At 34.6% G+C, this 26,542-nt stretch overlaps 1 protein-coding gene and 1 non-coding gene across 13 annotated transcripts in view; both read left to right on the top strand.

Moving 5' to 3' along the window:
* The window catches only part of ATF1 (activating transcription factor 1), a 55,757-nt gene extending 41,091 nt beyond the window's left edge, over positions 1-14,666 (top strand). For 11 of the 12 annotated variants that reach the window (XM_072972812.1, XM_072972809.1, XM_006202970.4 and 8 more), the window contains 4 exons: positions 6,116-6,246; positions 8,528-8,710; positions 8,796-8,955; positions 14,168-14,666. In XM_072972812.1, coding sequence (XP_072828913.1) covers positions 6,116-6,246; positions 8,528-8,710; positions 8,796-8,955; positions 14,168-14,312 — 619 coding nt within the window. In that variant the 3' untranslated portion in view covers positions 14,313-14,666. Of the gene's footprint in view, positions 1-884; positions 1,021-6,115; positions 6,247-8,527; positions 8,711-8,795; positions 8,956-14,167 lie in introns of those variants that run through there. The other variant, XM_072972813.1, reaches the window with a different exon arrangement.
* TRNAA-UGC (transfer RNA alanine (anticodon UGC)) lies at positions 7,486-7,558 on the top strand. Its single transcript has one exon. It is a non-coding gene; the product is annotated as a tRNA-Ala (tRNA).
* Positions 14,667-26,542: the final 11,876 nt, after the last annotated feature.

The following is a 26,542-nucleotide window of genomic DNA, read 5'->3' as shown; positions in this document are numbered from 1 at the left end:
GCAGAACAGTTAGCTCCTGGATTAAATACTTGTTAATACATTGTGTATTTATAGGACATAATAGAAATGTTTTGTCACCCTACCCCAATAAACATAAAACCATATACGTACAAATACACGAGGTGAACCCAGAATGGGAAGGAGAAACAAGCATGAAAACCAAGGTACACCAATTACTTTAGGTCTACTGCGGGAGGAGACAGTGAACCTGAGATTTCTGAATTAAGCTAGGATTACTAGAGGAGGCTAGAACATCTGAAACAAAGCCTCTCCAAGTTAAGCTTTCTGAATTACCACAGATAAGATTAACCAAATAAGAATTCACAGTCAGAAATCATCAAACATACAAGGAAGTAAACCACCGTATGTGAGAATCAGCAGAAACAATATAAAATCAACTCAATAAATGGAGAAAAAGTATTTGGTTAAATTCAGCACCCACTCATAAAATTTTTAGCAAATAAGGAATAAATGTGAGCTTTCCTAGACTTTGGGAAATGAATTATACATAGGACAGATCATAGTTCACGTTCCAAACTGGCTACTACATGGTGCACACATGGACCAAATCTGAACAGCACTGCAGTGTCTTTGAAAGCTGGATTTACATTAGAATCACAACCCACAGAAGGCTGGTCAGAACTTACGGCTTTGACAGAACCAGGTTGATAGCCTGCTAAAACAAAAGTTCTCCATAGGATTTAAACAAGAGTAATTTCATAATATTGAAAATGTCCAAAATTACTTGGTATACAGAGAACCTGGAAGAATCCTGTAAGGGAAAAGACTACCAGCAGATGCCATCTCCTAGGTGACTCGTATGTTGGAATTATGTGACAAAGACTTTAAAGGAGCTATTACTAAAATGTTCTAACAAGTATTCTATCGAAATCAGTGGAAAGGTAGGAACTCTTAGCAAAAAAACAGAAGATATAAGGAGAACCAAACAGAAGTTTTAAATCTGAGAAATACAGTAGTAGAAATAAAACCTCACTCGATGGATTCAGTAGGATAACAGAGGTAAGGAATAAGTCAGCTTTAGAGATAGTTCAGTGGAGATTATCTGGTGTGAAGAGTAGAGATCGGAAAAATTAACTAGTTCTCAGGGACCTGTGAGACAATACCAAAAGATTTAACATTTGTGTCATTTGTGTCATAAGAGACGAAAAAGTATGTTGCAGAAAAAATAACTGAATAAAAAATGGCTGAAATGTTCCCAAATTTGGTGAAACTACAGATTCATAAAGCTCAGCAAACCTTAAACAGGATAAACACAAAGAAATCCCTGCCCAAACATATCATAATCAAACTGCTGAAAATTAAAGATAAAAATCTTGAGAGCAGCCAGAGAAAAATGATATATTTTTAAATAATAAAAATGATATATATTTTAAATAATAAAAGGGAATGATATGAATATAAATTTCTCATCAAAAAATGTAGTCTAGAAGGAAATGAAATAGTTCTTGCTATCAATCCAGAAGTCTGTGTCTAGTGAAGATAACCCTCAGAAAAGAGGTGAAATAAATATCCTCAGATAAGGGAAAACTAAGAGAAGTCATTGACAGCAGACTTCCTCTAAAATAACTGCTAAGAAAGTTCTTAAAATGGAAAGAAACTTGGAAGGTTAGGAATGAAGAAATAGCAACAGCAAGATCTGGGCAAATTAATGGACTACTCTTCTTCTACTGAATTCTTTACAATATGTCTGATGGCTGAAAAAAATATGTCTGATGGGGTTTTCAGTGTATGCAATATATAAGACAATTACAACATAAGGAGGGGAGACAGAGATTTAGTGTGTTGCTAATGTTTCTGAGGGTCACTTTAAGTGGTAAAACTGTGAATCTCAGTAAACTAGGCATCTATATTGTAACACCTAGAGCAACTACTAAGAAACTATACAGAGATTTAGTCAAGTACACAACAGATAAATTTAAATGGAGTTTTGAAAGAATCTTCAAATACCCAAAAGAATGCAGAAGAACTTTTTTAAAAAAGAAAGCAAATAATAAAATTATAGCTCAACCAATATCAATAATTATATTTAAGAAGGCATGGCTTAAACTCACTAATTAAAAGACAGATAATAAAACTACAGACCAATATTCCTTGTGAATATAGACACAAAAATCCTCAGCAAAATATTAGCAAACTGAATCCAACAACATATAGAAAGTATTTATACACCATAATTGAGTAGGATTTACCCTAAGAATGCAAAATTGGTTTAACATCTGAAAATCAACGCGTAATACATTGTATTTATATAATAAAAACAAAAAAGTATGATCATCTCAACAGACATACAGAAAAGCATTTGATGAAATCCATACCCTTCCATGATAAAAAGGCTCTTCATAAAATAGAAGAGATTCCTTGACCTGATAAAGCGCATCTACAAAAGCCCATAGCTAACAGACTTAATGGGGAAAGACTGTTTTCTCCCCGAAGATCAGGCACAAGACAGGGCTGTGGATGTCTGTTCTTACTACTTCTACTTCATATTTTACTCAGGCAATTAGGCCAGAAAATGAAATTAAAAGTCATCCATATTGTAAAGGGAGAAATTTAAAAAACTGCAGAAGACAATGATCTCATATATAGAAAAATCCCAAAGAATCTAATAAAATAGAACTAATAGACAAGTTCAGCAGGGTTGCAGGATATAAAATCAGTTGTACTTCTGTACACTAGCAATAAATCCAAAAATGAAATTAAGAACAATTCCACTTAAGATAAAAATGTGTGAAACACTTAGGTTTGAAATTCCTTTTATAAATTCAAATTATATTAGGTATAAATGTAACAGAAGCATAATACCTGTATATTGAAAACAAAACCTTGTTGAGAGAAATTTTAAAAGATTAAATGAAAAGATATCACATTTTAAAAGATTAAATGAAAAGATATCACATGTTCATCAGTTGGAGACTAAATATTGTTAAGACAACCCAATTTTAAATGAGGAAAAGATTTGAATAAACATTTCTCCAAAGAAGATGCACAAATGAGAAAAACGTTCATCATCACAAAAATGTCATTCATCATTAGGTAAGTGCAAATCAAAATTATGAGAAATCACTTCAAACCCAGTACAATGCCTAAAAAAAATACATAAGCATTGGTAAGGATGTAGAAGAATTAGAGCCCTTGTACCTTGCTGTTGAGAATGTGAAGTGCGACAGTGGCTGTGGAAATAGTCTGGTCGGTCTTCAAAATACTGAACATATTTACCTTATGAATGTAGATATACACTACTTCTACTGCTATATATATATATACCCAAGAGAAATTAAAACATAATCAGAAGAAAACTAAAGTAGCTTTTTTAATATACAAAATAGACTTCAGAGCAAAAGAAATTATCAGAGACAAACAGAGGTCAGTTTACCAAGAAGATAAATAACAATCCTAAATGTGTATGCACCTAATAGAGCTGCAAAATATCTGTATCAAAAACTAACAACTGAAAAGCAAACTAAGCTTTTATCTATAACTAAATTCAGTTATAGTTGAAGATTTGTGTACACCTACCTCAGTATCCAACAGAACTTGTAGCCAGAAAATCGGCAAGATTATAGAAGAACTGAACAATACTATAGTTGAATCTGATCGACATTGTGCACAACTTCACCCACGTGCACAAAAGAATATCTACTAATAAAGACCACATCCTGGGTCATAACAAACCTTAACAAATTTAGAAGAACTGAAATTATGCAAAGTTCGCTAATCACACTTACATTAGATTAGAAACCAGTAACAGAAAGATAACAGGAAAATCTTCAAACACATGGAAATTAACACTTAAAAATAATCCATAGACCAAACAGAAAATCTTAAGGGAAATCAGAAAACATTGTGAACTGAATGAAAATACAAAATATTAAAATCTGTGGGCTGTAACAATGGGAAATAGTAGTCCGTGGGAAATAGAGGAAAATTTACAGCATTAAACAACTGCTTATATTATAAAAGAAGGAAAGTATCAAATCAATAACCTAAGCTTCTACTTTAAGAAACTAGGGGGAAAACAAAGTAAGCTTAAAGCAGGATAAAACAAGAGATTAAGAGCAGAAACCAGTGAACTTGAGAAAATTAATAGGGATAATATAACTGAAAGCTGGTTCTTTGGGGGGAAATCAATAAAATTGATAATCCTGTTCAGTCAAGAGGCATTGATGGCATGGACTAGGGTACAGCAGTGGAGGTGATGAGGGTAGGTAAGATTCTGGATATATTTTTAAGACAGAAAGGGGGATTTGCTTATGCATTGGGTAAGGGTTGTAAGAAAGAAAAGGTGACTCCAAAATTTATGGAGAAATCAGAGTTGATATTTACTGAAGTGGGTAAGACTGTCGGGGTAGAAGGATCTCAGATATTAGATTTGGATGTATTAAGTTTGAGGTGCCTATTGAATCAAAGTATTCAATACACAATTGGAAATAGGAGTTGGAATTCAGGAAAGATGCTGAGGAAATCTCATTTGAGGGATCAACAGTATACACAGGGTATTCAAGCCCATGGGACAGATGAGATCACCAGAAAGAATACAGATAGGAAGTTCAAAAGACTGCTCTCTGAAATTCTCCAAGGTTGAGTCAGGAGGATGAGGAAGAATGCAAAACAATGGCAAATAGTATCTCTAAATGCTAAGTAGTAAAAATAAATATATATGGGAATGATAAACAGCAATTTAGATAATGATACTCTTTGGAGAGAAGAGCAGGGAAAGGAATTGGTGGTGACATTTTGCTGTATTTATAACTTAATTCCTATTAAAAATAAGATCTGAAACAAATGTGGCAAAATATTAGCATCTGTTGATTCTTGGTCTGTGGTACATAGGTGTTTGTATTTTTTGTACTTCTCTTTATGCTCAAAATATTTCATAACTTAAAATTGAAAAAGAAATCAGCACAGCATTCCACAGTCCCCTGCTAGGCTGGCTGTATAAAGACCATGCAGGCAGCTTGTTAAATGAATTCTAGAGCTCTGTCCTGATCACTCAGTCATTAGGGGTACCAGATGGGAATCTGGATTCAATAAACCTCTCCTCTCCAGATGATCCTGATAGAGTGGGTTAAAGAACCACTGACTATTCTACAGATGGCTAATGCAGAGTCCTGTAGGACCATCACCTCCCTTGTTCTCTGTGTGGAACTTCTGGTAATACATCTACATTTGTGTTGGCTCTTGGTGGGAAGACTGTCAGAGTAGAGACCAAGATGGAGAAGTATCTTCAACATGTGATAGAACAACAACTGAAGGAACTAGAATTATTTGGCCTCCAATAAAGAAGACCTGTAGCAGTTGTCAAATATTGCAAAATAGGGCATGGATACAGAATTAGGGTTAAACTTAACTTTCTCTAGCTTCATGAGGGTGGAATTAGCTTTGAGGGTAAATAAGGAAGAGCTGTAACCATCCAGTAATTGAATAGTTTGCATTTTGGATGTTGTGGATCCCTTATTCCTGGAAGTAGAGGTGTTAGGAATGTTAGGGAATTCTGCTTGGGCTGGAAGTTCAGCATAGACCACATGGAAGATCCCTTTTAATGCTCAGGGTGTTCTGTTGTTGTTTTTTTTTTTTTCCTTTTGTGATTCTTTTTTGTTGTTGTTTTCATGCAAGTATTGCAGGCTTTCTGATTTTTCTACAATAAATATGGAATTTATTCTACAATAAACATTTTTTCTTTTCCCAGAAACAAATAATGCTCCCTCCACCCCCAACTGTGTTTTAGAAGACCTTTTTTTCAGCAAGGAATCTTCTTTCTTTCCCTTATTCTTGCCATGAGTCCCTTTTTGCCAAGTCTGAGGGATCTCTATGGAATCAAATTTACTTTTTGTTAAAATAAGCAATTTATCACTGATAATCTGCATTTTTATAGTAGTATTTCTAGTCTCTATTTCTTTCTGAGAACTGTGGGGTTTTTGTCCACTATAGAGTTGAAGGTTAAAAAAATTTGATCTTTTTAAATGATGGTCACTGACGACACTATTTAGAAAATGAATAGGAAAAAAATGAATAGGAGAGGTTGAAAAAGGTTTAGCAATTCCTTTTTGTAAAGCGTCCTCATTACCAACATTAATAATAGTTCTGTTTTTCACAGAAAAATTTTGAAAGATCTGTCTTCTGAAGATACACGGGGCAGAAAAGGAGACGGAGAAAACCCTGCAGTTTCTTCGGTCACTTCTATGTCTGTTCCAACTCCCATCTATCAGACTAGCACCGGACAGTACAGTACGTATAGGAAAACATTTCCCACAGGATGGACACTTCTGTGTGAAGAAGGGATGTGTAGACTGTGAAACTTTAATACTGATGATTATTAAAGGATAACATTTTGAACCAGAAATAATGCACAAAGTGCTTTTTCAGCATTATCTCATTAACTCCTTACAACAACTTTGTGAGGTGCAGTTACCAATTTATGAGGGAACTGAGGCTTAAAGAGTTAGATAATGTCCCTAAAGTCACACAGCTTATAAGTGATACACAGCTTGTAAATGATATACTTACTTTGGAGTTTAAGTCTATCATATGAGTTTTGAAAAATGCATGGAGTTATCTAATCACCACCATAATCAAAATATAATTCCATCACCCCAAGAAATTCACTTGTGCTGTTAATTTGTAGACAGTCTCTCTCTCTGCACCTAACCCCTGTTCTTCAAGTCTGGCTCTTGCCACAAAATATGTGTCCCATCTGACCACCTCTCAGCACCTATAGTCGTCATTGCCACCATCTTGGTTTACACTGTTACCTGACTTACTGCAGTAGGCATCCGGTTGGTCATCTTGCTTCCATTATTGCTCTAATCGTTTTCTATATTGCAGCCAAAGCAATTTATTTAAAATGTCAATTAGCTCACACCACTCTTGCTCAGAATCTTCTAGTAACTTTCTGTCATATTTCGAGTAAGTCCTGCAAGGCATTACATTCAGAATCTGGCTTTGCCTATCATTCTGATCTCATCTCCTGCCACTTGATGGCATTCTGGCCACACAGACTGAGTAAATACAGTAATCAAGTAAATACACATGTTAAGCAAGTACAGGAAGATATGTTGCAAAAATAAAAACAATTCTGTATTGACATATATTTAACATCAAAAGATGTGTATCTATAATGTGTGTAGATATACATAATTTGATAATAAGAGCAGAGCAAAAGATTAGGAAGGCTGAGCACCAAAAATAATGGTTACCTCAGGAGGGCGTGGAGGGTGGCCAGTGGAATTAATAGGGATAATGAGACTTACTTTTTATTTTATATATGTATAATAAGGAGGGAAGGAGATTGAAAGTAATTGCTAGTATTAAGTTTAAAACAAATATCTGCATCGAAAAAAATTTAATGTCTTTACTTCTAAAGTCATGTAAGGTAAAGTATATGGGAATATTTGTTTTGTAGTATTTGGGAAAGGATAATTAGAAACTGGTAAAGAAGAAATTTTCACTTAAAATACACACATGGTGGGAAGGTATAGCTCAGTGGTAGACTGCATGCTTTGCATGCATGAGGTCCTGGGTTCAATCCCCAGTACCTCCATCAAACTAACTAAATAAAGCTAATTATCTCCCCCCTAAAACAAACAAACCAAACACACACAGAGATGCGTATATTTTGGTAGCCAAAGCATAAAAGGAAAAAAAAGTTGCATAATTTTAACCTGAAAAGAGGGTATAGAGATGAGCCATTCGATTTTGAAGGGGGGATTTATCACATGGTAATCACATAATGCTAAAGTGTTTTCTATTTGGTCATGCTTTATGGGTGTTTCATTTAAGGTTTGAGGGCAAAGCATTAATTAAGTAAAATTCAGTGAAAAATGCTTATGGGAAGCTTTGTAATGTGATCTGTATAGAGGCTTTCTGATGACTTTATTGGTGCTTCTCACTAGGAGTGACTGAATAAATTACATTTTAGAAAATTGCTTAAGTAAATGACAATGCTTAACAGTGGTCATCTTTAGAGAGTGGAGTTAAGGAAGAATATGAAGATTTATTTTATTATGTAACCTTTTATCCTTTTTGAAATTATTTCCATAGGTACACTTTTCTAGTCACAAATATTTTAAGTTACAATCTTTTTTAATGCTTTTGAATAAAAATTACAAACTATGTTAATATTTCCTCCTACTTATTTTTCCTTTAAAAGTTAGTCATCGGTGGTGCCTTCTGCTGATGCCTCAGAACTGCTGTGACATCAGCAGTTAGCATGGAGTGCTCTGTAGAGCCCTAGATGTGTTTTGACCAGTTATATTGTACAGTTTGAGACTGAATTAAGATTAAAGCACCTAAAATATATAATTTTATTAAGAAATGCCATTTTATTTCCATTTATTATAAATAAATGCCATTTATTTCTTTTATATAACTCACCCAAACTAGTCAATAGTTATCAAGAGGAAATGCATTTAAACCTGTTTTGATGAGTAGCATTTGGTTTTTTTGCCAATTCTTTGTAATTAGTGTATTGTATAGCCTTATATTAGCTATGTTCTCTCTTTGGTTAAAGTTGCCATTGCCCCAAATGGAGCCTTACAGCTGGCCAGTCCAGGCACAGATGGAGTACAGGGGCTTCAGACACTAACCATGACAAATTCAGGCAGTACTCAGCAAGGTACAACAATTCTCCAGTATGCACAGACCTCTGATGGACAGCAAATACTCGTGCCCAGCAACCAGGTGGTTGTACAAAGTGAGTATGCTTAAGTATCTATGGACAGCATCCCAAAGTACTTTCAAAGACACTTATGAATTAACTCATTCTTCTGATCATGCAGCTGCATCAGGAGATATGCAGACATACCAGATCCGTACCACACCTTCAGCTACTTCGCTACCACAAACAGTGGTAATGACTTCTCCCGTGACCCTTACATCTCAGACAACTAAGACAGATGACCCCCAATTGAAAAGAGAAATAAGATTGATGAAAAACAGGTAGGTAGTAAAATTATACTGTCAGAATGGGTAATGTTTTTATAAATCTCAAAACATAACCAAATGTTAACTGGAATTGTATGTGTATGTTAGACATAAGGAGAGGGGTTTACATCAGCTTTATTTTAACTGAGTATTAGGTTATGTCTGGTTCATTTCTGGTGGATCGGTGAGTCCCACTGCACAATGTCTTTATTTAATACATGATCTAGAATCTAGAGTTCTTTGATTTTTATCGTGTCCTTTGAATAGCAAAGTTTAGCCAAACTTTTCAAACAATGTATTTTGTCTGCTGGGCTGACAAAGTTAAATAAAAATAATAATTTAATTTGCTGCTTGCTGTTGACAAGAGCAAGAAAAGGAAGAATTAGCAAGATTCTGCATAATACCTAATATACCTACTGATACAGAAATGCTTTTAAAAATGAATTTTGATCATGAAAATACAGCAGTCGTTTAGCCCCCAGAAACATTTCCTTTCATTTTAAATGAATTTTAAACATTGCTACATGTACTATATGTACATCAGGCATGAAAAACCACTAGTTCTTTGAGAAAAAGAATAAAATGGATGCCTTTTGCAAAGGGTTCAGAAAAAAAAATAAAGACATCAATAAACCGTATTAGGAACAAAAAGGTAAATAGCCACAGATGAAACAAATTTTTAAAATTACAATAGGGTTCTGTTTTAAGGTCCTCACCAGTAAGTTAGAAAATTAGAGTAAAAGGACAATTTTCTAGAGCAATAAAAATTACAATAAAAGGACCAGATGGATACATTTAATTACTTCAAGATGAAATGTTTCTTTACTGAAAATAAGAGGAAGCATCACTGTAAATGAACTTGGTAACAAGGCAGGGACCTCTGTTGTTTGGATGGTCCAAGAAATGGCAGTAAGATAAGTACATGAAATAAGTTATATATATATTAGAAAAGAATTGTTTTTCTCTGCTGATATAATTGTGTGCCTAGGAAACCCAGAAGACTTGTTAAAATTACTAGAATAAGACTTCTCTGACAGTATGACCCCATCTACATAATATTTTTAAAAGCCTGATGAAATATAAAAACCATCCTTTTAAGTGATTTGGATGAGTATGCAGGAAAGTAAGAGAAATTGTTGAGGTTAGGAATGAACTAGAAGCACAAGACCATGATGTTACTAAGCACTGAAGCAGCCAACTCCTGTATTTCCTGGGGATAAATTCAGATTTTCATGATTGGTATAGCCTTGGTATGCAGAAGGGACTGAGGACAGAGCCTGGGGCCTGTGCAAGCTGGGGAACTGGACCAGAGATTATTCTTCATGAGGTCAAGACCCAAGAAGTGCTACACGCATAAGCTGAGAACTGTAATTAAAACAACAGGCGCAGGTCCATGGTGCTCCCCTGTTGCTTGGAGAAAGCAACCTCAACACAGGCTTTAATGAACTCCCATACGTTCAGTTCTGACAGATACAAGTTGAAAAATCACAGACTACCCAAGAAATTATGTCTCCATTATATGCGCCAAGCCCTTTTGCAATTTTCACAAAAAGTTATTTCCTTTCCTTTTTTTTTAGGGGGGAGGTTTATTTACTTTATGGAGGTGCTGGGGATGGAATCCAGGCCCTTGTGCATGCTGAGCATGCGCTCAACCACTGAGCTGTATACCTGCCCCTTAATTTTTTTAAATGAGGAAACTGAGGCCTAGAAAATTTAAGTCACTTGCCTAGGGTTACACTGCTTAGTAAGTGACAGAGGTAGCATTTAAAATCATGGGTCCAGGTTTTAGAGTCTAAAGTCCAAAGGAATACCACCCTGCCTTTCAGGATCAAGAATCAGCAGAAAGAGCAGACAACACAGTGAGTTTTGTAAAGTCTTCAGTTATCTAATAGTGAGAGGGAAAGAAGTATGTCTGCTGTATTTTTTTTAAAAAAAAGATGTCACTGAAAATCATCAAAGATCAAGAGACTATAAAAATAATAAAAACTGAAGAAAAATAAAACTGTTATTACCGAAGATACATTCATCTGCTTAGAATATCCAGGATAATTAACTGCAAGCTGTTTGAAAGCTTGAAGAACCAGTTCTCTTCAGCATTGTATTTGAAACCCTTGCCAATTTATAGTAAAACAGGAAAAAGGGAGAAATTACAAGGATTTAAATAAAAGAAAAACTATACTATTTTTCATGATTGCCTAATTAAAAACCCTGGTACAGCCATTATGGAAAACAGTATGGAGATTCCTCAAAAAACTAAAAATAGACTTACCATATGATCCAACAATCCCACTCCTGGGCATATATCCAGAGGGAACCTTAATTCAAAAAGACACGCACCCCAGTATTCATAGCAGCACTATTTACAATAGCCAAGACATGGTAACAACCTGAATGTCCATTGATAGATGACTGGATAAAGAAGTTGTGGTATGTTTATACAATGGAATACTACTCAGCCATAAAACATAATAAAATAATGCCATTTGCAGCAACATGGATCACCCTGGAGAATGTCATTCTAAGTGAAGTAAGCCAGAAGGAGAAAGAAAAATACCATATGATATCACTTATATGTGGAATCTAAAAATAAAAAAAAGACAAATGAACTTACATAAAAAACAAACAGATTCACAGACATAGAAACAAACTTATAGTTACCAGCGGGGAAGGAGGTGGGAAGGGATAAATAGAGAGTTCGAGATTTGCAGATACTGACTAGTATATATAAAATAGATAAACGAGTTTATACTGTATAGCACAAGGAACTATATATCTTATAGTAGCTTATGGTGAAAAAGAATATGAAAATGAATATACGTATATTCATATATGACTGAAGCAATGTGTTGTACACCAGAAATTGACACAACATTGTAAACTGACTATACTTTAATAAAAAAGAAAAAAAAAACCCAAATGGACCTACAGAAAATTTGTTGCAAGTAATGAGTTTATAAAGTTACTAGATATAAAGTCAGTTTTCAAAAATCGATTATATTTCCTCACATCAGCAATAAAGAGTTTGGTAAATAATTATTTAATAAAAGATACCATTTATGTTATCAATAAATAAAATGTCAGAATAAGTCTAACAAAAGATGTCCCACACATTTATGGAAAATACTGTAAAATGCTTTTGAAAAACATTAAGGAGGATCTAAATAAATAGTATATTTCTCCATGTCCATTAATTTGGTAACTCAGTATTATAAAGATGACCGTTTTCCCCCCAGTTGATCCATAGATTCAGTGCAGTTCCAATCAAAACCCAGTTTGTTTGAAGAACTTGACAAGTTGATACTAAAATTTATAGAAGAGGGCCAAGAACAGCCAAAATATTCCAGACAAGAATAAGGTGAGGGGATACCAAGTTTCATTCAAAGCTGTGATAATTGAAATAATGTGATACTGTCACTGAGATAAAAAGACCAATGAAATAGCGAGCTCAGAAACAGATCTGTGGATACATGAAACCTTGATATATGACAGGGCAGACTACTGGGGGAGGAGGGACTCTTGGATAAATGATGCTAGGATAATCAGTTATTTATATGTGAAAAATACTGGATTTCTTCCTCATACCACACATGAAAGTCATTCTGGATGGATTAAAAATACATATGTGAAAGACAAAATTTTAAAACTTTTAGGTGAAAATATAAAATCTCGTGGTTTCAGGTATAGGAAAAGAGTCCTTAAACAAAACAACACACAAACACAAAAAATTAACATTAAAGATTAATGAATCTTCATTAAAATCAATAACTTCTGTTCATCAAAAGATAACAGAGTGAATATAAGCTTCAACAAGTAGAAGATATTTGCAGTGTATCTTACCGAAAAAAAAGATGTTTGAAAAAAAATATAAAGAGCTCTAAATTAATAAGTACAACCCAACAAAAAAACACAATACAACCAAACAGAAAAACTGAAAATATATTTGCAATGATACTGACACGACTCTACATCTGGAAGAAAATTAAACTGGACTCCTACTTTATGCTGTACGTAAAAGTAATTCCAGATGGATTAAAGACTTAATTGTGAAAATTAAGCAACAAAATCTTTAAGATAAAAATTTAGAGAAATAATGTAGTACACGGCATTTTAATCTAAGCCAAGACAAATACTAAAGAGCATTGAGAAAAAAAATCCCAAGTCAAATGATAGATTAGAAAGTAATGTAAAAACAGGATTACTGTGTATAATGCACAGAGTTCTTAGGTTGTCTTTCCAGTAATTTCTATTTGTAAAATGGGCAAAAGGTAGGAATGGACAAGGGTATGAATAGGCATAGGCACATTATGAAACAGCAGATCCAAAAGACCATTAAACTTTTGAAAAGATGCTTAACCTCACTAGTTAGGGAAATGAAAATTAATTAACAATGAAATGTCCACATGGCAAAGATCTGCATACCAATTATAGAAAGAGCGTTAAAACAGTATGTGTAGAAAAGCAAGTTGCAGCTAATATCTACAGTACATAGTATATAAAATATACTCAGTGTATTACTTTTATATATATAAAACTTGAATGTAAATCGATAGAAATATTCTGAGAGGACATTATGAAACTGTGTATCAAGGGCTATTTGTAATTTTAAAATAAATAAAAATAATTTAAAGAATCTATATGTAAAAAGTTAACCAGAGGACCCATAAATTTCACTTCGTGGTATTTATCCAAGAGAAATGGGACATATGTTCACAAAGAGGCTGGCACAAGAACATGCACAGCAGCTAAAACTAGCAAACAGCCCAAGAGAATGGATCAACAAATTGTGATATTCATACAGCGGAATATGCCGAACAATACAGAGGAACAAACCATTGCGCAGCAACATGGATGAGCCTCAAAAGTAAACTGAGTCAAGGGAGACCAGACACAAGAGCACATTCTGTATGACTGTTGTATGAAGTTCTACAGTAGGAGAAACTTCACTGATGGCAATAAAAATCAGCCATAGGGCAGAGAAATGGGCATGAGGGGACTTTCCGTGGCAGTAAAAACAGTCTTACGTCTTGATAGGTGTGTGGGTTAGACAGGTATCTGCACTTGCCAAAACTGATTCAATTCTACACTTAGGATCAACGTACTTCATTGTATATAGATGACACTTTAATCTTTTTTAATGAGGAGAAAACAGGTAAAATTACTGAAGTACATATTCCATTTAAACAATGTGAACTTTTTTCTAATGTTGACTTTTAATGCTTGTATTTAGAGAAGCTGCTCGAGAATGTCGCAGAAAGAAGAAAGAGTATGTGAAATGCTTGGAAAATCGAGTTGCAGTCCTGGAAAATCAAAATAAAACTCTAATAGAAGAGTTAAAAACTTTGAAGGATCTTTATTCTAATAAAAGTGTTTGATTTTTAAGAAAGAAAATATTTTTGCGGACTTGCCGAAAAATTAGATGGATTTTTCTTTGTAGTGGAGTTTTATAAATTAAAAGGTCAAAAATGAAGCTTTTTATTTAGGCTTTTGCAACTCAAAGATATCTAATGCAAGAGATGTGGTGACAGAGGATAAAGTGGAAAATGACCTCAAGGAAGTTACTGGCACAACTGGAAGCTCTGTAAAAATTAGACATATTCAAGAAGCAAGAAATGAACTTTCAGCAATTTGAATTTTCTAAATAACAACAGTTGTCAATGATCCGAAAATGGCAGATAAAATGAAATATGGTAAATTGAATTTTTTTAAATAAATCAATTTACCCTGTAGGTTTGCATTTCTTACTGTTTCCTAAAATTTACCTTTTCTAATTTTGTGTGTGTGTGTGTGTGTGTGTGTTCTGTTTCCACCAATAAATTCTGAATTACAAATAGAAAAGCTAATACATAAAACTAAATATATAAATTATGTGTTCTGATTATGTATACTTGTTCTATTGTCAGATCTTAAATGGGTTTTTAAAAGTTGGTTTATCAGACTTGAGAGGGTTTTGAGACTGGGTTATTAACTTTTCAAGGCCGTGTCCTAAAAGGTATCTAAGGTACATGAATGGAGTGTAGTGATTTTGTAACATTTTTTATCAGAATGGAAAGAGAAACTGTTTAAAAGTTTGATACTTTTAAATAGTTTGTTTTTTGGTTACTCTGGGAATGGTGATTTTCTACAAATATTTAATAAATTGTTTTTTTGATTCTGTATTCTGTATGCCGTTGAATATACATTACTTATTTTGTTGTGCTTTTAATAGAATGGGATGTTTACAGGCCCTTGAGATGATATTAGAGTATTTTAAAAACCTTCTGAAGATGCATACCAAAGTTTTCCAAGAGGATTTTATAATTGATTTAATGTAAGGTTTATCAGATTCTAAAATAGTACAGTTATTAAGGCAATTTTATGTTAGAGACTATTTTGTAATGTAGTGAATGGTACATTTATAAGAAAAGTGACTGCCAATATATTTTTATAGCTAATCTTTATAAATTCTAAAGTTGAGTTTTTAATGATTATTTTAAATGTTTATATAGTTTGTTAGTAAAAAAAAAAAGTATTTTGCATCTCAAAGTATCATTTTTATATTATAAGAAGTTTCCAGATTGGCTAATATTTGAATTGTAAGTTTTGTATGCAGTTTATCCAGAGTTCAAAAATGCTGTCAGTACACCAGTGTTTAAACCTCTGTATTCCAATTTGTATACACTTTGAAATTGTCCTGCAAAACTATTGTGCGCTTCTTATACAATATGTATCATATTGTTGTCTATAAAATTAAAGGACATTTGATAAAATTAAGTTTGCCGAATTTAAAATATATTGCTTGATATGAGTGACAAGCTTTCTGATAGCCATTCTGTTAACTATACTAACTATAGTGCATTTCTAGTTTTATAACTAAAAATAAGAATGAATTTACAAATCTGGTTGACACAACCTATTTTAAGAAGGGGATATGTTTACGTTTTGAGTCAGTCAGAACACTTATAATAGCTAAATATCTTGTTCTGTTGGTGTTTAGGACATGGTTAAGGAGCCTGTCTTTTAGAAATCTTAACCCAACTGATAAATTTGTGATTAATCCTAATAAAAATTTTCATTAACAGGGTCTTTTAAAATGGGACTTTGTTGACAAAGTGTATTTCAGTTTATGAAAAGAAAGTATGATCACCAGTGGGACTACTTACATCACCATCTTCTGTAAAGCCTGACTCTCAAAACAGTGGCCCATTAGGCCTATAGAATATTAGGAGGTATTGGAGTCACTGGGTTATATCAAGAGTGTTTTAAAAGATAATTTACGGGTAGAGTTATGTTGAGCTACAGCAGAGATATCCAGCTCTTCGTGCCTGAACAACTGGACATCCACAAATATTTGTAAATTCTCCACAGCCTGCAGATTTCTGGTGCAGGGCCTTGCTCATTAGATCATGTTACCTAATCTAACTGTGAGAGGCATGGGCAGGCCACTGAGGAGTCCATAAATGCATACCAAATTATCTCCCTAGATGTTTTTCTAACAGGAATCCAATGTGGGAGCCTGTGACATTTTTAAAGTGATTATAGTACAAACCTGAAATTAAACTTCAGAAGTTGAAATAGACCAGTGAAATTATTTCCTTAGCTCAATTTACTATTTTACATAAATTACCAATTTACTAATTTATTATATTGATGGAAATACATTACTGCCCACAAACACACCTTGAGCATATAAAACAAGATACCCATTTAATTTTATTGAATAGAGCATGAAGAATGGGTATGCGTTAGAGCTCTGGAAATCTTACCATACCTGTTTATTCGTTCAGCAGCTATTGAGGTTACTAGTTAAACCTGTGTTTTTCTCCAGTTAACATATGTGTATAGAAGAGATAGAAATGTGTATTGTGCCTTGGAATCATAAAGTTGTCATAATGGCAGTTCAGATTCCCAGAAAAGATGCTGAAATGCTATAAAGTGAGTGAAACAAAGTATATCACAGTCTAATTGCAGTAATCATATAACAGTATTTACTTTGCTATATACAAAGTAGGTTTTTACTTTTAATAAATAGTGCTTGGTTTTTAATTATAAAACAATGGGAAGGTACATGTAATACATCAAGGTTGTAGAATTTAGAAGCCTTTAGGCAGTGTTTGGCGTAAGTCTCTGAGGGACAGTAATTTGGAGGTGTAGGCCATTAAAATTTTTTAAACAGATTCTGGTAACTCTATCCCCTTTTATCAGTGTAAATTTATTTTCACCAAACATAGGTAGGCATTAGAGATCAAATCTTTGCCATTTCATGGTTGAGATCCTTTTCCTTAAAATTGACAGGATATATGTAGTAGTTTGCTGCCTTCAATGAATGTATATATAACAGTTTTTAACGATTATGTAAATGTGTCAATTTATTATAAAATCTAGGGTTACCTATATACATAACCTACACAGTCATACCATTTCCTTAATACCTATTTACTGAGTAATCACTATGCACAAGAAACTGTTAAAGTAATGACATTCATTCCACAAATATTTATTTGAAGGCCTTTTATATGCCAAGCATTACTAGGAAAAGAGTGATAAACAAGGCAGAGTTACATCTCAAGGCAGATCATGTCATCCTCTTGAGACTGGTACCTAAGGTTATATATGTGCATTAATAAGTAGGGGTCTGGGATTTAAACCTAACCTCTAGTCAGTCAATCTAAAATAGCGTATCCCCCACCCCACCCCCAACACATACTTTTATTAAACTCTGTCTCTTTTGTGCTTTTCTGTATCACCACAGTCTAGGGCAGTGCTTACCTGGTTTAAATGTGTGCACCATGATGCTTGTTAAAACGAATGAGGGTCTGGAACTCAAATTAAGCAGAGAGGTTTGATATTTTGCCCAAGGTCACATGGTAAATAACAAAACTAGGGTTCAGACCTTTGTTACATGTGTAACTGAAGAGTCTGAAAAGCTTTGTTCCACTGAATCTTTATGAACCTATTAGCAAAGACTTTTAAATTTCTACTTAAATCAGTCCACTAGATGGCAACCTCCATTTTTAAATACCACAGAAGCTTTACAAACTTGAAGAAATAAGCATATAGAAAACTACACAGGGGGAGGTATAGCTCAGCGGTAGAGTGCCTGCCTAGCACGCATGAGGTCCTGGGTTCAATCCCCAGTACCTCTATTAAAATAAATAAATAAATAAACCAAAAAAAAGATAAAAAAGAAAAGAAAACTACACAAGTTAACACATCAAACCTTTGTACACGCACCATCCAGAATTAATAAATGTTAACATTTTATTTTTTCTTCTGAGCATTTTCTGAAGAAAAATGCACAGATGAACTCCTCACCTTTCTTTTCCTAGACCAGTTTCTCTCCCTAAAGGAAACCACTATCATGAATTTAGTATGGATCCAGTTTGTTTTTATATTTACTGCATGAATCCATAAATAATACAAGTCAGACTGTATTAACCTGTTTAGAAGCACATAAATGGTACCTTAATGATGTACCATTCCCTAAATGAAAGGCCGAGCAGACCAAAGAAAAGTTACCATAGCTAAGATTTGAAAAAAAAAAAGCATGTGCATCAAAGCATTTTTTTCCAACTGACAATCTTTGAATTTAGTATCACATCTGGAAAAAATGCTTGCCAAAAAATTATTTTTTTAATTCAAAAGGCATTGTGCAAATAACACTTAGGCTAAGTTTACAAAACACTAAACAAAAACTTAAGAGTTTCTCACAGTGAATTTTACAAAGGAAAATGCCACATCACTTCTTTGCCCACCACCCATTGCCATCATAAGTAATCAAAGTTTCTATGAATTAGCTGTGCTCAGTGAAGGATACTAAATAAACATCAAACACAGTCTTTCACAAGCTCAAACTACTTGGGAGATTGACAGAAAAGAACAGAAGACCCCTCTCCTTTTTGCCATATCATTTGTATGTAGTAAAGAAAATCTAGAATTCCATACTCAGTGAAGACACTCATCAATCCAAAAGACAAGAAAGGAGAGAAAAGAAACAGGCAGGAGATACTGCCCAAAATAAAATGGTAGAAATCTATGTGTATCTGCAATCATAATAAATACGAATGCACTGGGCATTTTAGTTAAATCTCAAAGATTGCCACGTTGGATTAGGATACAAAATCCAGCTACATGTTGTTTATATAATGGTAAATCTAAAATATAAGGATACCGCAAGATTGAAAGTAAAAGCGTGGAAAAAGTTATACCAGCCAAATACTAACCAAAGAAAGCAACAGTACAGCCGTGTTTACATTGAACAAAACAGACTCTAAAGGAAAAAATTATTACTTGGGACAAAGATGGTCACTATAAATAAAAGATTCAATTCACCTGGAAAAAAAACATTAAACCTGGATGCACCTAATAATGCAGGGGCAGGGTGTTAAGCAAAATGCAGAAATATAATGAGGAAGAAAAATCCACAATCTTAGAATTTAACATAACTCTCTCATAACTGATACAAAAAAGCAGGAAAATACTCAGTACAGAGACTTGAACAATTAAAAAACTTGACCTAACATTCTGAATTTCATCAATTATAAGCCACCCCTGATTGTAAGGCAAAGCATTAGCCTAAGTCTACCTCAGAAAGAAAAGCCACTGCCAGTTAAAGTATGACATGCCATTGATGACCAGAGGCATACTGATTTCAGAGATGTTTAAATGTGGGAAATGTCCAACTTCTAATCAATGAAATTCCATGTATAAAATACAACTGTAAATAGTCCTCTTCAAGCGCGTGAGAGTTTTTATGAAAAGAGAACCATATATTGGACAATAAAGTTAAGTCTCAGCAAAGTTTCGTACAGGATTGGTTCCATACAGACTTTGTTCCACTGATTTACATGTGTCTATCCTTTCACCAAAACCACACTCTTGATTACTGTAGCTTTGTATTAAGTTTGGAATCAGGTGGTATGAATTCTTCAGGTTTTATTTTCTGGGTTTTTTCCCTTCTATTCCTAGTTAATGGGAATTTTTTGTCAAAGTTAAGTGTTGTTTTACCAAATGCTTTTTCTACATCCCCTGATATGATCACGTGGCTTTTCTTAATTAGTCCGTTTATATGATAGATTTTCTTAATTTATTTTCTAATGTTGAAGTTTTGCATCCTCAGGATACCTACCACTTGGCCAAGATGGATAACCTTTTTAATATAATTCTGGACTTGTTCTGCTAACATTTTATTGAAGATTTTTGTGTCTCTGCTTATGAGGGATATTGGTTTGCAGTTTTCTGTTCTTGTACTGTCTTTGGTTTGTGGCATCTAATACCAGCTTCATTTAATGAACTGCTATTAAAGAATTATAATTTCTATTTTAAGTGTCGTAATGGCATTGCAATTCGTTTTAAAAGATCTTATTTTTAAAATAAATATTAAAATGTTTACAGATAAAATTATATAATTCTTGGAATTTACTTCAAAATAATTTTCGTAGTGGGGTAAAGTAGGTAGAGATGTAAATGTAGCTAATTGGTCGTGAAATAATCACCAAAGTTACGTGAATGGGTACATGGAATTTATTATTTATTCATTCTGTTTTTAATGTATTTGGCATTTTTCCATACAAAAAAGCCTAAAAATAAATAAATGGTGCTGGAAATATTGGTTATTCACATAGGAAAAATGGATCAGATTTCTACCTCACACCATATAAAATCAATGTCGGGTGGATGGTAAACTCAAATATGAAAGAGAAAAACTAGAAAATCTCTAGAAGATAATGTAAGAAATAGCTTTATGACCTCAACCTAGAGGATTTCTTAAGTAAGGCACAAAAATACATCCTAAACAAGTCACAAAAAGTACAAAACAAAGGGTAACATTGCTAGATTCAGTTATGTTAAAATTATGAACTTCTGTTCATCAGAAGTAAAATAAGCAGAAAATAAATAATAAAAAAAATTAAGGCAGAAATCAATGAAATTGAAAACAGGAAACCAACAGAGAAAAATCAGTGCAATCAAGAGCTGGTTTTCCGAAAAGATAATAAAATTGACAAGCCTCTAGCCAGGCTAACTAGGGAAAAAAGAGACAGGACACAAATTAACATTAGAACTGAAAGAGGGGATATCCCATGAACATTGTAAGAGTGAAAAAGGAATACTTTGAACAACTCTATGCCCACAAATTTGACAGCCTAGACGAAATGGACCAATTCCTTGAAAGACACAATCTGACAAAACTCACACAAAGAGGCAGACAATCTGAGTAGGCCCCTATTAAAGAAATTGAATCAATAATGAATAACCTTCCAAAACAGAAAGCACTAAAGCCAAATGGGGTCACTGGTGAATTTCGCCAAACACTTAAGAATTTATATCAATTCTCTAATACCTTTCAGAAAGTATAAATAGAAGGAATGTTTCCTAACTCATTCTATAAGGCTAGCATTGCTCTAAAACCCAAACCAGACAAAGATATTATAAGAAAACTACAGACTAGTATCTCTCATGAACATAGATGCAAAGATCCTCAATAAAATATTAGCAAATCAAATCCAACAATGTATAAAAAGAATTATACACCATGACCAAGTGGGATTTATTCCAGTTATGCAAAGCTAGCTTAGCATTCAAAAATCAATGTAATCTATCACAACAGGCTGAAAAAGAAAAATCACACAACCATTATCAATACGTACAGTAAATAAAAAATGTGAAAAAAAATACGTACAGTAAAAGCATTTGACAAAAATCCAACACCCATTTATGCTAAAAACTCTCAGGAAAAAAGAAATAGGAACTTCCACAACTTGATAAAATAGCTACAAAAACCCTACAACTAACATCATACTTACTGGTGAGAAACTTGAAGCTTTCCAGCTAAAATCAGGAACAAGGCAAGGATATCCCCTCTCATCACTGCTTTTCAATATCATACTGAAATTCTAAGGCAATAAAATGCAGTAAGAAAAGGAAATAAAAGGTATACAGATTGAGAAAGAGATAAAAGTGTCTTTGTTCACAGATGACATGATAAACTACCCAGAAAAATCCAAAAGATTTGACAAAGAAACTTGTGGAACTAATAAATGATTACAGCAGGGTTGTAGGATATAAAGTTAATATATAAAAGTCCATTGCTTTCATATATACCTGCAATGAATAACCTGAAATTTGAAATTAAAAATGCAATACTATTTATATTAGCACCAGACAAAATGAGGTACTTAGGTATAAATCTAAAATATGTACAAGATCTATATGAGGAAAACTGTAAAACTTTCTGACAAAAGAAACCAAACAAGAACTAAATAAATGGACAGGTATTCCATGTTAATGGATAGACAATATTGTCAAGATGGCAGTTCTTCCCAACTTGTTCTACAGATTCAATGAAAGTCCAGTCAAAATCCCAGCAAGTTATTTTGTCAGCATCAACAAACTGATTCTAAAGTTTAAACAGAGGAAAAAAGACTCAGAGGAGACAACACAATATGGAGATGAACAAAGTTGGAGAGCTGACAAAAACTGACTTCAAGACATACCATAGAGTTACAATAATCAAGACAGGGTGGTATTGGTTAAAGAATAGAAAACTAGATCAATGGAACAGAACAGAGAGCCTAGAAATAGACCCACTTAGATATAGTCAATTGATCTTCAACAAAGGAGCAAAGGAAATACAATGAAGCAAAGATCATGTTTTTAATAAGTGATGCTGGAACAACTAACTGGACATTGACATGAAACAAAATGAATTCAGACATAGACCTTATATCCTCCACAAAAATTAAGTCAAAGTGAACCACAGACCCAAATGTAAAACACAAAAGTATAAAACTCTTAGAATACAACATAGGAGAAAATCGAGATGACTTTGGGTTTGGCAATGACTCTTTAGATGCAACACCAAACGTATGATCCATGAAAGAAAGAATTGATAAACTAGACTTCATTAAAACTAAAAATTTCTGCTCTGTGAAAGACAACATGAAGACAATGAAAAGACAAACCACAAACTGGGAGAAAATATTTGCAAAAGACATGTCTAACAGAGGACAGTTATCCAAAAAAATATGAAGAGTTCTAAACCTCAACAATAAGAACCTGATTTAAAAATGGGCCAAAGACATTAAAAGACATCTCACCAAATAAGATATACAGATGGCAAATAAACAGATGAAAAGATGCTCCACATCATATCACCAGGGAGATGCAAATTAAAACAATGAGATACCAATGTAGATGCGTTGGAACAGCCAAAATCCCTAACGCTGATAACACCAAGTGCTGGTGAGGATGCGGAACAACAGGAACTCATTCACTGCTAATGGGAATGCAAAAACAGTGCAGCCACTTTGGAAGACAGTGTGGTGATTTTTTACAAAACTAAACATACTCTTACCGTATGATCCAGCAATTGCACTGTTTGGTATTTGCCCAAAGGAGTCAGAAACTGATGTTTACACAAGAACTTGCACACAAATGTTTACAGCAGCTTTGTTCACAATTGCCAAAACTTGGAAACAACCAAGGTGTCCTTCAGTAGGCGAATGGATAAACTGTGGTACATCAGATAATGGAATGTTATTGCACTAAATGAGATTCTGTCCCAGAATTTCTAAAAAGAAATGAGCTCTTAAGCCATGAAAAGACATGGAAGAATGTTAAATGTGTATTACTAAGTAAAGGAAACCAAGCTGAAAAGGCAAACATACTGTATGTATGTATTACATGATATTCTGGAAAAGGCAAAACTATGCAGCTGGTAAAAAAAAATCAGTGGCTTCATTAATGAAATCAGTAAGACAAAGGTAAACAAATAAAAGACCTAAGTAGGTACTTAATATGAGATAATTAATGACTATTCCCTAAATATATGAAAAGATATTCAAGTACTCAAACTCATTTAAAATCAGGAAAAGACTGAAACCATTTCTCAATTCAAACCCACAAGACTGATAAAAAATTAAAAAGTGTTGGTGATAATATAAACAATGGGAACTTCACATGCTTCTAGTGGGAGAGTATACTGGTACATCACTTCTGAAAACAATTTGGCATTGTTTAGAGAAGGTGATGGTATATATTCTCTATGACTCAGCAATCCCAACTTGGTATATAGTCAAGAAATTCATACTCATTTACATAATACTATAATAGCAAAAATCTGGAAACAATTCAAATGTCCATCAATAATAGATTCCAATGTAAATAAACACACTGTGGCATATTCATACCATGTGTGTGGTAAAAATAAATGGATTACAATTATAGGTAACCACATGAATCAATGTCAAGAACCTAATACTGAATGAAACAAAGCTAGCTGCAAGAGAAAAATGAACTGTGTGATTCAACTGATACATAGTTCAAAAACATGCAAGCCGAAACAATAAATTGTTTGCCTCAGCGCTATCCAACTGAACTCTGCAATGATGCAAACGTTCTGCAACTTGGCCGGCTGCTGTGGTAACCACTAGTCACCATGTTAGCCATTTAACATGACTGAGGAACTGAATTTTTATTTTACTTAAAGTTAAACTTGAATTTTCCCGTGTGGATAATGGCTACCATATTGCACAGTCAGATAGAGAGACTAATACATACACAATTCAGAATATTGGTCATTTTTAAGGGAAAGAGAAAGAGACAAGTAGGGATGGGTACAGAGGGAATTTCAAAAGTAACAATCGTATTCTTTTCCTTAAATACGTATTTCTATATTGTTATTCTTTAAACTATACATAAACTGTACTATATTCTTTCAGAAGGATTAACTATTTAATAAGACAGTGAGTGAGGTGGTGGGTACATGGAAGTTTATTTTATTATTACTTAAAGTCTATGTAATAAAATATTTTTATTAAAAAGACTTCTAGCACTAACTCAGACATGCCCGAAGTGGACCAAGGGACCACAAGGAAGAATAAAATCTCCCCTAACTCCAGACCCAGTCAACCTACTGCTGTACATGCCCCCAGCCAACCCCAGGCCCCAGCACTGATGCCCTCATCCTCCTTCAAAGGGAGGAGAAACAAGATGTATTAGCTGTTGCTAGATAGCAAATTACTTCAAAATTTAGTGGCTAAAAACAACAAAACTTTGCTATCTCACAATTTCCACACATCAGGAATCTTGAGTGTGGCTTAAGGGGTACTTCTGGCCTAAGGTCTCTCATGAGGTTGCATTTAGAGTCTTGGCCAGAACTGTGGTCTCATCCAAAGGTTTGACCTGGGGAAGATCTGCTTCCGAGCTCACTCCTGGCTGTGACTAACAAGATGACTACTACCGGAGGCCACTCCGCAGGGCCATAGGGCAGCTCACAACAAGGCGGCCAGCTTCCGTCAGAGCAAGAAAGCTAGAGAAAATGGTCGAGACAGAAGTTACAATCTTTCTATAACCTAATCTTGGAAGTGACAGCCCGTCACTGCTGCCATTTTCTATTTGCTAGAAGCCTGTCACTAAATCCAGCCAACCCTAAAGGGAAGGGGTCTAATACCAGGGTGTGAATACCAGGAGACAGGGCTAATTAGAGGCCTGTCTGCTGGCCAGAGTGACCCCACAGGTGGCAATGCAGGGGGAAGAGTGAAGACCTAGAAAAGGCAGAGGAGGCCCAGGCCCAGGACCTTGGCAGTTACTGGCCCACTGCAGTTTTCACTGCCCCTTCATGACTTGTCTGCTTGCACCTGTTTTGGATCAGGGTGTTTAAAAGAAACCTGGCTCAATCTGTTCTCTGCCACAGCAAGACCCATCATCTTGCCCTGCTTACAATGCCACATCCAACCTGATCACATCCCCCAGCACAGAAACACACCCCAAATGTCTCCCCCCTTTCAAGCATCATCTTCCACTAAACCATTTGGTGAACAGGAAATTTGCTTCCTGTTCTGCCCCTGGGCCAGTTCATGCTGCAGCTTGGTTCTCCAATATCACCTGCTTCCCTCCCACTGATCTCAGCTCAGCCCTGAGCTTCTATTCTTTCCACTTGTTACCATCTGTAAGCTTCAACTAATAGCCTCCTTTCATTTAATGCTTCCAACCATGACAGCCTCAGAGGATGACATGTGCAAGACGCTGTCCTTCTATTGACCCCTACTTTCCTTCCCTACCACGTGCCCGAACTCCCAGACCAGCACAGCCCAACTGTTCCCTTGTTACTGGAGGAGCTGGGCTGACAGAAGCAACCTTTAGCACAGCTCAAGATAGCAATGACAAAACAGTTTAAACCCAAACATTACACATTTACAGTTCTTAAAAACCCTGGGTCAGCCCACCACAGTGAAACTCGCACAAACCTCTTCTTGGCTCAGGCCTGGCCTTCTGCCATGTTGCTGGGCTGCCGGCTTCTTTCCTCCCTTCTCCCCAGCTCCCTTTGCACACTGACAAACTTCTTATCACTATGCTGAGCATACTTATACCCCTAAGTATGAAGCAGGGTCCAGGCCTACTATTGCATATCTCAAACTACAGTAAATGTTCTGCTAAAGGGAAGAAGGGCCATACACATTGATTCCGGACTCAACAAACAGAATCAAATCAAATAGAAATCCAGGAAAAAGCCTTCAATTTACATAATGTGTACACACACACACACACACACACACACACACACACACACACACACACACACACACACACACACTTATATACCCTGATTGAAATTTTTAAGGCATGG

Source organism: Vicugna pacos, chromosome 12, assembly GCF_048564905.1.
Source record: "Vicugna pacos chromosome 12, VicPac4, whole genome shotgun sequence".
In the NCBI taxonomy this organism is placed as follows: Eukaryota; Metazoa; Chordata; class Mammalia; order Artiodactyla; family Camelidae; genus Vicugna; species Vicugna pacos.
This window is presented reverse-complemented; position numbering and strand designations above follow the sequence as displayed.